General features: G+C 40.6%; 1 protein-coding gene across 1 annotated transcript in view; it reads left to right on the forward strand.

The window, feature by feature from the left end:
- LOC142020423 (connector enhancer of kinase suppressor of ras 2-like) overlaps nucleotides 1-7045 on the forward strand; it is a 581534-nt gene extending 574489 nt beyond the window's left edge. The window contains exons 22-25 of the mRNA XM_075008216.1: nucleotides 3470-3570; nucleotides 4978-5485; nucleotides 5869-6068; nucleotides 6553-7045. Coding sequence (XP_074864317.1) covers nucleotides 3470-3570; nucleotides 4978-5485; nucleotides 5869-6068; nucleotides 6553-6768 — 1025 coding nt within the window. The 3' untranslated portion in view covers nucleotides 6769-7045. The remainder of the gene's footprint in view (nucleotides 1-3469; nucleotides 3571-4977; nucleotides 5486-5868; nucleotides 6069-6552) is intronic.
- Nucleotides 7046-14515: the final 7470 nt, after the last annotated feature.

Raw genomic sequence — 14515 nt, forward strand, 5'->3', positions numbered from 1 at the left:
GGAGCAGGTTCTCCAGAAAGGTTGGCAAGGTGACTGGACTGCTTGGAGCACTGCTGGGAGGAACCTCCCTTGGCTGAAACAGGACCAAGGCCACCGAGCCCATGGCCAACGGGTGGTCGTCCAACCACCTCTTCAAAACCTGCAGTGATGGGGCTGCCACACCCTCCCTGGAAGCCTCGCCCCACCCCCAGCCTTTGAAAGCTGTCCATGAGAGCCAACCAAGCCTCTCCCAGGGCAGGAGAAAGGCAGTAGCTCTGGAGAACGGGGGATCAGAGCCACGTGATGAGGCCTCGGCCTCAGGCCCAGGATCTGCAGCCAGCACTAAGGCCAGCCTGGCATGCCACGTGTAATGCTCTCCTCATTTTTCCATCTCCGGGTTGGTAGGAATCTGCATGGGTCAAACCCATGACTGCCCCAGCTTTCACTTCCCAGTCAAGCTCTGAGGGCAGGCAGCGCTGCCAACACCCTGGCTGGGATCGAGTCTCCAAGCCAAGTCAGTTTCACTCTGACAACGCAGTCATGAGGCACGAGACAAAGCGCTGACCAAACGCTTCTACCAATGCACATAATACCCCCTGACAGCAACTTTCGGTTCCTCTACTGCAGGAGGAAACCGGTGCAAGGTTCAACTCTCAGCAGCCCTGGCTAACGAGCTGGGCATTAATGAGCAATGGCACTGAGCAGAGCCTCCCCTCGCCATTATTGAACAATGGCACCGGTTGCATAGCCATGGTTCCCCTGGCAGCTGGGTGCTGCTGGACACTGCACGACAGAGATGCAAGGGGTTTTCCAGCCTGAGAACACCTCTATTATTTGAATACTGGGCATGGGGAACGATAGAACACTAGAACTGGAGGGGATCTCGAGAGGTCATCGAGGCCAGATTACGACCTGAGGTATCAAGTACTGGTCCCGCCTGCACTCTACAACTCTTCCTCCTCTACGGCAACGCCATAAGGGCGGCCCAATGGCTAGATCATTAGCCTAGGACTCAGAAGACCAGGACTCTTGTGTTACCTGAGACAACACACAGAGTCTGTTGGCTCCCCCTCTCTGCAGTGGGGTGATGGCACTGCCCTGACGCCTGGGTGCATGAGGAGAAATACACGGGAGGCTGAGAGGCTCAGATACAACAGGTTGAACCTCTCTAGTCCGGCAACCTCAGGACCTGACTGGTGCCAAACCAGAGAGGTTGCTGGACCACAGAAGGTCAGTATTGTCTGGCAGCATCACCAACACTTCCACTAGAAGACTGTTGGGGTAAATTACAGCTAGAAAACAGCACAGAACACTGAGAGCCAGGACTGGTGGCTGGAAACAAACTTTATGGGACCACGGGAAACTTGGCCACACCCCAGATAAGCGATCGTCTGGCTAACTAACATCAGGCTGGATTATGGCTTCTGCCGGAGGAGACAGTTCTGGACTAGAGAGGTTCAGCCTGTACTGGGAAAGGGTAAGACACGTACAGCAGTGCCAGGGACTGCACATCTTGAGCCCTTCTTCATGGGGCTCCTAGGAGACAGTATGTTCTCACCTGCCCCCCAGTGACCAGACAAGAGCAGTCAGAACCGCAACTGACCACGCCAGAGGACTCCGGGGGCCTCATGAGAACGCCCTTCAGAGGAGAAAAGCTGTGCGGCCCTGCCGGAGCGGGCCTCTCCTACATCCGAACAGCACCGCAGGGCCTGTGTGGCTGAGCCTGGCAAGTGGGGCCAGCACTGCTCTGGCACAGTCCAGGGTCATGCACGATCCACTGCCACTAGAGAAGGTGTTCATCAAGCAGGATAGATCCCCTGCAGATGGGGGCACTTCTCCAGATAGGCCTGGGCACTGCTGGGGTGCCGCGTGCCCACGGCCTGCGCCAGTCCCAGCCCTACTCTTAAGCTGACACGACAGCCTCCGCAGTGTTCTCTGTGTGCCTCTCTTTCAAAGGCTCACCGCTAGTTACTGCTGTTGCTTAACCCCTGGACCCCTTCTTCCCTAGGCTGTGACTTTAGTGATTGTCTTTGATCCCAGGTTTGGACCTGAGAAGAATGAACCTTGCTCTCTGACAACACCTTGCCTCTCTGATACATCTTATATTTGCCATTGTTTCATTTCCCATGTATTTCCTCCCTAGCAGCCTTCTTTGAAAAATTAGGCAAGATAGTATCAAGCCAATAAACTGAAATGCAAGTGTATATGATGTTCATAAAAATAATATAGATAATGCCCTCATTCTCCATAGAGAAACAGGGTAAGAGTCCTGTCCCCCATTTCTCCACCAGCCAGAAGAGCAGGTCTCACACAGAGGAGGTGAGGAGAATGAACTCATTTAAAGTGAAAATACTAAGTAATAGAGTGAAAAATGAACTGATTAAAAAGTGTACTTTGGTTTTACATTATGCAATCCACATACTGACTTTTCTACAGACTACAATTAAATACCCAGGACAGAACATTTGGACAGTAGAATAACTTGAGTGACTTCCTGAATATTTTGATGGTATGATTTATAAAAGAGTTTGGGGGTTTTTTTTGTCTTCTGTGAAGAAATATGCAACTCCTGTCTGATATAGTAAGGCAGGTGTGTCTCCATCCCAAGCAAGAATGCCTGCACTGCTATTTTTAGCCCTATAATTCAAGTCCCCTGAGCCCAAGTCAGGTGACCCAAGTGTCTAAGGACCAGCTTTTCAAAGGTACTTAGGTGCCTGAAAATGCATTTGGTTCCTACAGGGATTTTCAAAAGTGCCTGAGCGGGTTTGACACTCCCTGTGAAATCAATAAGTCTTCCGCTACATCTATATTACTGCGGAAGATTGACCTGCTGAGGGTCAATCTTCCAGGGTTTGATTTCACACATGTGCAAAATCAAGCTCTGAGGGCTTAGTTGACCCCTGTATTTCTGACAAGATGTGAGGAGTAAGGAAGGTGGAAGGGAGAAACTCTCCTATAGAAATTCCCCTCTTGAGAAAGCCAACTTAGCCAAGCGTAGATATATTGATTTTAGTTACACAACTAGCGTCGCTAAAATTGCGTATCTTCATTCAACTTCTACGTCTAGTGTAGACATAGCCTTAGGAGCGTAGCCTGCTCAGGCCCTTTTGAAATTCCCACTGGGCACCTGTACATTTTTAAGGCACCTAAATATATTAGAAAATCTGGCCCTTAGAGTCTTAAGAAAAGGGGAATTTACTCTGTCTAGATCAAAGAAGTATGTCAATTGTACTTTTAAGGGCTGGCTCAGTAGTTTGAGCATTGGCCTGCTAACCCCAGGGTTGTGAGCTCAGTCTTTGAGGGGGCCATTTAGGGATTGGGGCAAATAGATCAAAAAAGGGATGGTGCTTGTTCCTGCCAAGAGGACAGGGGACTGGAGTCCATGACCTCCTGAGGTCCCTTCCAGTTCCATGAGATGTGTGTGTAAAATATTGCCAATATTATCCTATGAGTAAATATTTCAATGAAACTTAGAACATTTTATTACCAGATTACTGGAGTGAAAGTGACCAGGATGATATTGATGGCTCTTTAACCCTGAAACAGGAAGCCCCATCAACATTGTGTGACACCTACCATCGAACATCCTCAGTAAGTCATGAATATTTCATGCTTTATAAGGCCAAGAAATACATTTTTGTGATTCTTTGAGTGGTATTTTGCTTGTTCTGAACCAGCATCTAATTATATTATGAGAAGAAAGGAAGTGATTCTTGGCTATAAATGAAAATTATCATTTCTAATGATTAAGAGCAGGTGTGAATGTTCTGAAAATAAGAAATGGAAGCATGTAGGAAGAGAAGGCTACTGCCATCTTACGCTGCCGTGTTTACCTGGTGTGGTCAAGCCACGTTTTTCTTAAAAAAAAAAAAGGAATCCTGTACAAAAGGAGTATATAGAATATGACTTCATTAGAACAAAATGTCTTGTATTTGGGTCACCTCTATTAACTGACAGTGTATACTGTGTCTACATTGTTCCATATTTACTAGAAATTATGATTTTTGGATTATGTTCATACAGTAGTCGTTATCTGGAAGAAAAATACTTTTTTTTAAGAAACATACCTTTAAAGACAAGTTTATTTCAAAATATTGCATTGTGTAAATTACCCATTGCATTTGCAATACTTTTTCTTATGAATTGCTTTTAAGTGAAAAAATAGCTGATAACAGTTTCAGTGTACAGTAGATGGACAAGCTCTGATAGCTGATAAAAGCATTGCTTCTATACAATACATGGGTAGGCTGTGATATTTGACCTTTGTTTCTAAGTACAGATAGGACTGTTCTCTATTTTTCTTTCAGATTTTTCTTCAGCGTGAATGACACGATCCTCACACAACCAGAACCAAAGAAAGAGTGACTGAGGCAACAGCATCACATGGGTGAAGTTCAGACTGATTTTCACCCATGTGATGCTGTTTTATCAACCGGGATACAGGTTAAGCCCCTCCCTTTCTGTTTTTCCACTTTTTTGCCTTTCTCTTTTTTAATTAAAATAATACAAAGACCAAGCAGAATTTAATTAAAATAATTTGAATAAGCTCAGCAGTCCCCTAAAATTTAAATATCTTCTTGGGTGCTGAAGTGTTTTTTTTGTTTTTGTTTTTGTTTTTTCCTGTTTGGCTGGAACATCTCCCTCTAAAAAGAATGGAAATCCAGTTATGGTTTCTTTTGGAGGCTTCCATGTCTTCCCACATCACGCTGCTGGACTGGGTTTAAGCTGAATACATCTTTGCAAAACCCATGCCAGTGCTACCATGTCCTTTCCAGCGGGAGTTGCTCTTGGGCAGAGAATGTGTCAAAACAAGAATAGGGAGTGGTTAAAAAAATTAGTGCTTACATAAACTAACACAGTTAGTTATGTCCTGTTTAGTGTGACATACCAAAATATACAAATCAGATCATTTGGTTAGTGTTAACTGTATCTGTTGCAGTTTGCCAATATCTAGTCACAATTATGTTTTAATAATCAGATATTTTCATTCCTTTTTAGATGAATTCTTCAAGTCCATTCCCTGACCCCAAACATGGCCGACACTTTTCAAGTGAATCTACCTACTCTTATTCTTCTGTGGAGGATTCACGACAAGATGCTCCAGGAAGTACACACTCGTCAGGATGCAGACCTCCCTACCGAGAAAGGCGTTCATGGCAGGACCTGATAGAGACTCCCTTAACCAGTTCTGGCCTCCATTTTCTTCAGACTGTTCCTCCTGACCCAGAATATATGAGTGGCCAACCTGGAATGTCACCAGAGAGGCGAAGACAGGCAACATTACCAGTCCAAAGACGTCACAATCATGAACGAGATGGACCTTTTCCTTTGGTGGAGTGGCAAAGAGGATATAGTTCTCAGAACAGGCCTCACAAGCAACGTAGTCAAAGCCTTCCACGAAACAGAGATGTCAGGGGCAAAATGCACGTGAAGTCTTCAGGCATAACAGAAGAAAAGACTGAAGAGAAACTTCTTATAAAAAAGCAAAATAGTTCCTGTGACGAAGGTAAGATTTTGAATTGACTGTGCCACCAGTTCTCACCATTGACCTGGACAAGAGCTTTGCAATTGATCTCACTGAGGAATGATCAGGCTTTATATGAGTGTCTTTGTGGCAGAATTATAATGTACAAGAAAGCTGAAAATCATGAGGGATTGGTTGAGTTAATACACCATAATTTTGGTTCAGAAATTTTATGTATGTTCTGATTCCAACTTTATTGTTGCCCAGGTTGTTTTGATTTCATCAGTTTCTCAAATTGGAAAAGGATAATAGGTGGTTATTTCAATAAGCAACTTTCAGAATTCTTGAGCTTTTCAGGATCTTTCATTGTCCTTCCAAACAAAATTGCCTGGATTGTTGTTAAAAAAAATTGTATTTTTTTCCAGAAAACATAAAGGAAATCAGGGAAGGTACAGATGGTTTGCAAGAGTTATACAAGTCTTTGGAACAAGCCAGCTTGTCAGCCTTTGGAGAGCAGCGTCCTTCTACGAAGCAGGAATTCCGGAAGTCTTTTGTAAAGAGGTGCAATGATCCAGTTATCAATGAAAAACTTCATCACATCAGAGTTCTCAAGAGCACTTTAAAAGTAAGCTGTTACCATTAATGTTTACATTCAACAAGAAATTGTAACAATGTAGCATCTCAAAATTTTCAGTACATGGACTTTTATTTTAGATAGAGAATTAAATCACAAGGGAACTTTGGCAGTACTGAGAGAAACAGCACATAGGGGACAGTTGCCAACGTCGCAACACTTGCCAGTATTTGGCACTATTGTTACCAGTGTTATGGAGGATGCCAAGGACTGAATTGTGAAGAAGATCTAATTTACGACATTTTTACAATTAGAGACGTTCACTGAAAGCCATTGTGGAATCATGCCAACGGACATAGGGAAGGTTGCATTGCATTGTCTGATCTTATAACCGTTCTGTGTATAGATAAAGGACCGTAGTGTCCACTGCAGTTGCTCCTCCTTTTAGCACTCAAGGACAAATAAGAGGCCAAAGTATAATATGTCTCTTAAATTGTATTTCTGAAATGTGCTGTGGTTTTTTGGAATTTGACAGGCAAAGGAAGGGGACCTGATAATTATCAACAATCTTCTGGATGATCCCAAATTGACATCAAAGAAGTTCAAAGAGTGGAAGCTAAAGAACTATGAATTTTTCCTGGACATTTGTGAGTACAGCACTGCTCTGAAACCTCAGAATGGAGCGTCTGAACTTGCAACCCCAACACCACTTCTGACACACACGCATTCATTCATTGAAACACATGTCTGATAGGACCAGTGTCGTGAACACTTGCTGGGTGCCATGAGAAATCCAATATGAAAAACACTGTAATATTTGTAAATAATGTACTCAGCAGTATTGTAAATAACTTGGATAAGAGAATAGTGCCACAGGATGCCTACTACATTGCATGATAAGACAGTATTATTCTGTTCTGAATTACTTTGTTTGCTATGATCAACGAATATGTGTATAGAGTTCTGCATTAGAAAGGAGCAGTGCAGAAGTATAATGGAAAATAAATACCAGTATATTTATTTAAGTACTTTATTAAAGCTAAGCTTATAGAAATAAGTTCTTATAACCATTTTATATATTTAGATATATATTATATGTAAACATATCTACATATATAAAAGGTAACATGGTAGTTTATATTTATTTTTTAAAATACCCTAAAATTCACCTTTTCACAAGTTTTTCTTGACAGAATATATATAAAATTACATGGGCCACTCTTAGGGGTGCACAGTTTTTCCAACCTTTCCAAGCAATGGTAGCTACCATCTTTATGAAATTAGAGAAGACCGGAGTAATAAAAAAGTAAACTTAACCACTTTAGTGTGCCTTATACTATATAGTGTGTATCCAGCAAAATAGACTTTCCTTTTGGCCCTGTGGGCATATTGTAGGTGCCACTTTGAGTTGTGCTATTTTTACAAGAATGTACTTGCCTTTAAAAGGAGTGGTCATAGGCATGTACTTGCCTTTAAAAGGAGTGGTCATAGGCACACAAGTGTGGCACAGAAGAGGTTAAGACACAAGTAGAACAAAGCTGTTTGTTCACGGATGCTGTCACTTAGAACTGACTTTTCTACCTACTTTGAAATATTTCATGGTAAAAAAAAATCTGCTTCTGAAGATGGTAGCTATGGCAGTTTTCATAATCGTACCACTGTGATTTTAGTGCCACAAACCTGTGAGTCATAAAAATATTAAAATACTAATTATCTGCTTCTTCATGAATGGTAGACAAACAATTGATCAGTTCAAGAATCTTAATTCTCAGACTGTCATATAGAGCTGGGTAAATAATTCATATTGTTCAAAATTATTCACCATGTAATTCTTCACCTGTAGATAGTTCATAAACAACTTAATTGCAAGTATTCAATTCAATAGATGAAACTAGTTCTATATTAATTATTTTTGATTGGATGCATAAAATCACATGGTAACTTTCTATTCTTTGCCTAGAAGCTTGAAGAATCATTTTTTGGAGTGAATACTTGCATTTAGGGAAACAAAGTTTGCTTTCCATAAATATTCTTGAATATGCACTTAAAATTCAAGTTTCTACAAACAGTCCTGCTAGGAAACTTTATTAGACTATCCTCAGAAGGCAAATAGAAAAATCAAAGCAATTTCATACATATGATTTTGAATAAACATATGCAGACAAATGTTTTGCAGTATTTGCCCAGTTCTAGTGTAATGGAAAGAATCAAACTGTAAAATTCAAATTATTCTTTGTGATCTGCAATAAAAATTGGCTCAAGGAGATGGTTTTACTTATTTTCTAGAGATAACAGTTTATTGAGAAAGCACCCTTTTGTTTAATTAATTTACAATATAGTATCCGAAAAAAAGGAATGCTACTCAGACTTCTTTTTCTGTTATTGCTCTTACACCAACATTTATTTGAACTACAGTGGACGCAATAGTGAAAAAATTCCAAGATATAGTAGTACTAGAAGTGTATTGCTGACATTTATATTGGGTTCTTGCATCACACCAGCTCTTGAATCTTGAAATCATTGCACTTGCACTTATTACAATTATATTTGGATAGAACATACAAAATTAGTACATACAGATTCCTAATTCAGGCAAGCAATTAAGTACATAATAGGTTCCATTGAGGTCAATGGGCCTGTAAGCATGGAGTTCAAAAGGCATGTTCTTGTTTAAGGTAATGGCAAAATTCCCATTGCCTTCAGGGGGGCAAGATTAAACCCTAAGTGCTCTGCTGAATAGTAATGGATTTAAGCTTGCACTCAAAGTTAATCATGTGTATAAGTGCTTTGCTGAATTGGAGAAATAATGAAGGTACGGAGAATAGAGAAAAACTTGCCATCACATTCACCAAAATCAGAGTTGTAATATTCATGCAAATAGTAAACGGAAATCTGAATGTATTTATTATGTGAACATTTTAATTAATGCACCACTGAATAGAAAGAGCATGAGAAGAGAGTTCTTATCTTTCTAACATTTGTTCATGTCCAATCTATAAATATTAGAGATATAGATATCACTATTTTTTTATTGCTATACTCCAAATGGTGTAGGAGGAGTATTATGTAATGAAACAAGCAATGGTGTAAGGTGGAAAAGCCACTTTGAAATTGTACTGCATACTGTATATGCATTAACAAGGAGCTATAGATGGTCACAGAATACTAATTAAATGGGTTGTGCTTTAGTGTTCTTGACAAGATTTAAACATTTGCATCATGTTTCAAACCCATGTTTCAAACCCAAACCACAGTCTGTGCTTTTGTATTAAGAAGACCAATATGAATTTAAAACAATATTCAAGGGATTCCACTATATAGTAACCCAAAATCAGAGCATGCATTTGACTGTAGAATATGCTAAATGAAGTCTTCAGTAAACATTATAAAGTGAACTTACACTCTTCTTCTCAAATATTAATTGGATAGAACTAAAATAGAAGATGAATAATTTTTCTCCATGGATATGTGCCTCTACAAATGAATTAACAATGGTAGCTAACGAGACTGGATCACAAGCTTCATTTCTCAGAGGGCTTAGTATAATTACAAGAAAAATAATCAAAGGTATTTCTGAAAGATAATGAGTGGCTGAAATTAATCTGGCCATAAAACTAATCCCTCCATGGCTAAGAGATCACAATTTCCTTTGATCATATTTTCTTAAAATGCTTTCCTTGGTATGAGTCTATTCGTTTTAAAGTTCTAAGTAATATTAGTTTGTTTTGCTCTTGGAAAGAAGCTAAAATGTGTTTTGGTTATTCAGGATTTTAAAAAGTAAGCTAACAAGGAAAATGAACTACTTTTTTATTCCTTTTTGCATATTCCAGAGAGGTTTCTCTTGGCTGATGTTGAGACAAAGTGGGAGACAGGTTTGGAGCAATGTTAGGTATTAGAACAAGTAAAATCTTATTTCTAAGTCTAAAAGAGCATTTTTATTCGTTTAGCTTTTACAACTATCGCTACCATGTCATTAAGAATTTTGACATTTACTTTCATGCATACAAAATCTTGTACAATAAGAAAGAATCAGTTCAAGCTGATTTGCTAAGAAAATGTCAACCAAAATATGCCTCACAATTTCTGCGTATATGAGTAGAAGCAGAGTTTAACTTTCTTAACCACCAAAACAAGACTTTCTGTATTTATATTAAAAAAAAAAGCATTTTGAGGAGAATTATATGGTGGTCTTTGTGTGTTAAAACAAAAAATTGTTTTTAATATGTAAATTATCCATTCTACATTTTAAAAATAGCCTCTATCTGTTCCACTGGATAAAATAAATTGCTAGGCTGGTTATACAGACATCTTGTTGGACATATGAGGTTTGATATTTAGCTCTGCTTCTGCCTATTTTGCCTTCTCAGGCAATCAAAGAGAGTCAAAAAGGTGTCCTAAAAGAAGCTGTTAGAGATGTATCTTGGCATAGAAGAATCTCAGAAGAAAACACAGAGAGCTCTACTCTACCAGCTCTTTTTCCCAGTGACAGTGTCATAAGAGCAGGGCTATTTTATGCAGCATTCCAATAAACCTGGAGGCATAATGGACTGAGGCTGTTCTAACTTGTGCTTATGGTTGACTGAGACCCTAGCCTGCCCTAAGATTCAGAAAAAAAAGAAAAAAGATGCCTTAGAACCATATATGCCTATCCACTGCTTCAGCTGTGCCAAAATCTGCTCAAGTGCAGTGAAGTTTGGAGTCCATAGTTTCTCTCAGATAAATAAATCCAGCTTCTACAATATCTAACTATAAATACTGCTGTAGATATTATATATTTATACAAATGGTGCACAAACCTGCATTAGCACAATTTGTTTTGGGTTTTGTGACCTTTAAGCCAATTGGAATGCAAGTTGTGATCCAAAGCTTTTCTTTATAAACAGTGAACCTGATCATGCTTTCATTAAAATCAGTGGCAAAATTTCCTGGTCAAAATTTGCTCTAACATCACATATAGTCCTGCTGAAATCAATATGGGTGCACGAGTAAAGGCACAACTGGTTCTCCCTGGACTTCAGTGGTGGAGCAAAGTGAAGCCCAGAATCAATACACAATATTAATTCAACAGAATTCCTGCCTGAATACTGAGATAAATTCTGTATTCTGATTATCTTCAGCCACATAAACAATGTGTTTGGATGCATTGTACCACTTTGAGCCTATATTTGGATTTTCTGCCAGTAATATTTTTAACCAAAGATGTCATTTAATCAGCATGGCTTTCCTGAGACTCCACAAAATTCAGTAAGTTTTTTGTTGCTAGATGCTCTTTCTGCAACTGATTATATACTTTTCACCAGACAGCTATCCTCTTCTTTATTATTGTTATTCTTCAATTACCTCTAAATATGGCTCTTTTATTGTCCGAGTACTTATAGTATCTCCTCACTTAACACTGAAGTTATATTCCTAATGTAAACTGGGGGGTGGAAGGATGCATTAGGTTTCAGAGAATTTTTTTTCACCAGAGTATAAATTTTGAACACTTTTAAACAATCTAATCATCATAGCAATGATGATTGTGAAGTTTAGCTGAGATGTTAGAGAGAGAGGATGGAATACTTCCCGGGGAATGTCTTCGCCTAAATAATGAACTAGTACATGGCTGAACCCTCAAGAGATGTTAATGTAGCCTCACTCTAGACACAGCATGGACTGAGAAAGAAGGGAGGAAATACAAGAGACTCAGGACAGTGGCTGCAAACACTGCCTTGTAAAAACTGAACATGATGATGAATGCACACTACCCTGCTGGAGTGCAGTACTCTCTCCTTAAAACAGTGCATTCATGGCTGCGTAGTGCGAAGGCGTGCATGTGAAAGAGACACCGATGGGCACATGCTGTGTGTGTGTCTGAGAGAGGCAGACAGAAACAGCATTGCCCCTGTAACTACGCAGACCCCACTTTAAGTACATTGCCCTTGTAAGTATACCAAGATATCCAGCTTTGTGGAGAAGGGGCATGTAGTGGTGGGCTCAGTGGGGCCGCGTCTACACGTGCACGCTACTTCAAAGTAGTAGCGCCAACTTCGAAATAGCGCCCATCACGGCTACACGTGTTGGGCGCTATTTCGAAGTTGAAATTGATGTTAGGCGGTGAGACGTCGAAGTCGCTAAACCCATGAGGGGATGGGAATAGCGCCCTACTTCGAAGTTCAACGTCGAAGTAGGGCACGTGTAGACGATCCGCGTCCCGCAACATCGAAATTGCGGGGTCCGCCATGGTGGCCATCAGCTGAGGGGTTGAGAGACACTCTCTCTCCAGCCCCTGCGGGGCTCTATGGTCACTGTGTGCAGCAGCCCTTAGCCCAGGGCTCCTGGCTGCTGCTGCGGCAGCTGGGGATCCATGCTGCATGCACAGGGTCTGCAACCAGTTGTCGACTCTGTGGATCTTGTGTTGTTTAGTGCAACTGTGTCTGGGAGGGGCCCTTTAAGGGAGCGGCTTGCTGTTGAGTCCGCCCTTTGACCCTGTCTGCAGCTGTTCCTGGCACCCTTATTTCGATGTGTGCTACTTCGGCGTGTAGACGTTCCCTCGCAGCGCCTATTTCGATGTGGTGCTGCCCAACGTCGAAGTTGAACGTCGACGTTGCCAGCCCTGGAGGACGTGTAGACGTTATCCATCAAAATAGACTATTTCGATGTAGTGTGCACATGTAGACGTAGCCTGGGAGTGCAAGGGAGATATCCTGACATCAGCACCTCTCCCTCTCCCTGCCTCCCCTTCCCCCTGTCACCAAGCAGCAGCTCTCTGGAACAGCTCCAATGCAGAGTGCAGGAGCAGCACAGCAGTGCAGAGGAGGCAGCCCCAGCCATATACTTTACAGGATATTTAAGGGAGCTAATGGGATGCTGCTGGCCCACCCTGGTTCCAAACACCCACAAGGACAGGCTGCTTTTCCAGAAAATCCTCCATATAGTGGACAAAGCGGGCAGCCAAAGGACTTACAAGGAAGTATTGGACAACTCTGAACAACTTTAAACAAGCAACATAGCAAGGGGACAATGTTAAGTGAAGAGTTATTGTATCTCAGTAGCACTTCCTGAAAGGTCTTAGACATTTTTGTTATATTTTTAAATGAAAATGTCCCATAATTCATTCTAATACAAATAATTAAGCAGAGGAAAAGAGAAGCTCTAACAAGTTGCAGCATGATTATGTAGCAGAGATACTGCATTAGATTCTATCCTTTATCCCAGGTCCTGCATGCAAGAGTATATACAGGCCAAAGCTGTGACATAGGGGATGGAGAAAAAAATTCCCCTGGTGTAGACAACATTATAGAGCGGTCATCAAGGATGTCAGAGTATTACCTCCATACTCAGGGGTTGGAAACCAAAAGAGCAAGAAGAGCCATTTTTTTTAATTCAGTAAAAAACTCAATAATTCAAGAGCCAAGACGATCCTTAATAAATAACATCAAACAATACTTTTTGTAACCCCTATTTTAAGAAGAGTATGCACACAGTGGTTTGTGATACGATGTTTACTGCAGGAGGTTTGCAAACTTTTTACTTATTCTCTTGAGGCTGCATTTTTTTGTTGTTACCAAATTTCTCATTGCAAATGATACATAAAGGAGCCCGGAGGAACTTGACATAAAAGTGAAGGACTGGGTCCATTCAATTTGAAACTCTCTGTTTTCATCTTTGATTTTCCTCTTTTTTGAAACCATTCCAACCCTACTTTAATTATGCCAATTTTATTTCATGTTTAATTTCAGTTTTCTTTCTTAAAATGTGTGTTGCCCTTCACAGCAGAAATGCCGCAAGCTTCCTTTTCCTTTGCAAAATCAGGACTTTATTAACAACATGTTCAAAACACAGATAAGGTATCATATCCCACAATACACTGCACATATTAAAGGGGGATTTATACAACATTTTGAGATCACATATTGTGTGATATTTAGATATGAGTTGTTCATTTTTGGGCTTTTAGATGTTCACCATTTATTAAAAATAATATTTATAGCGCTGGGAGCCACAAAGAAATCCTTAAAGAGCCACGTACAACTCTAGAGCCGCAGGTTGCAGACTCTTCTTCATAGTGAAACAGCTACTAGATAAACCCTCAGGAGCTGCAATAAATCAAAGTTGCTCTTGGCAAGTTCTAATTTGTTTTGGGGGCTGCAATGACTCCATAGAAACCTGCAATCCTGAAAGTTCAAAGTTAATTGAAAATCCTCTTTGCTCCACGACTCCCTGTTTTGTACTTTCTCAAATATTGCTGGGAAATATTTCTCCCCCACCCCCCAACTTTAGGATTAAACCATCTTGCTCTTGTGCCAACTTCTCTGTGGTCCTTCTTTCTCATATAATCCATAATCACCTCCTGGATTAGAATACATTTTCTATCCACAAGGCACCCCTGATTATTTATTATGAAAAGATTCACGTAGTCAATGTACCAAGCAGAGGATTCTGAAGATGGAATGTTGATCATCAATCTGTTGATTGCCAGAACTAGGCCCCTACCCTTTAATCTAGAAAACCGGTGT

Source organism: Carettochelys insculpta, chromosome 13, assembly GCF_033958435.1.
Source record: "Carettochelys insculpta isolate YL-2023 chromosome 13, ASM3395843v1, whole genome shotgun sequence".
In the NCBI taxonomy this organism is placed as follows: domain Eukaryota; kingdom Metazoa; phylum Chordata; order Testudines; family Carettochelyidae; genus Carettochelys; species Carettochelys insculpta.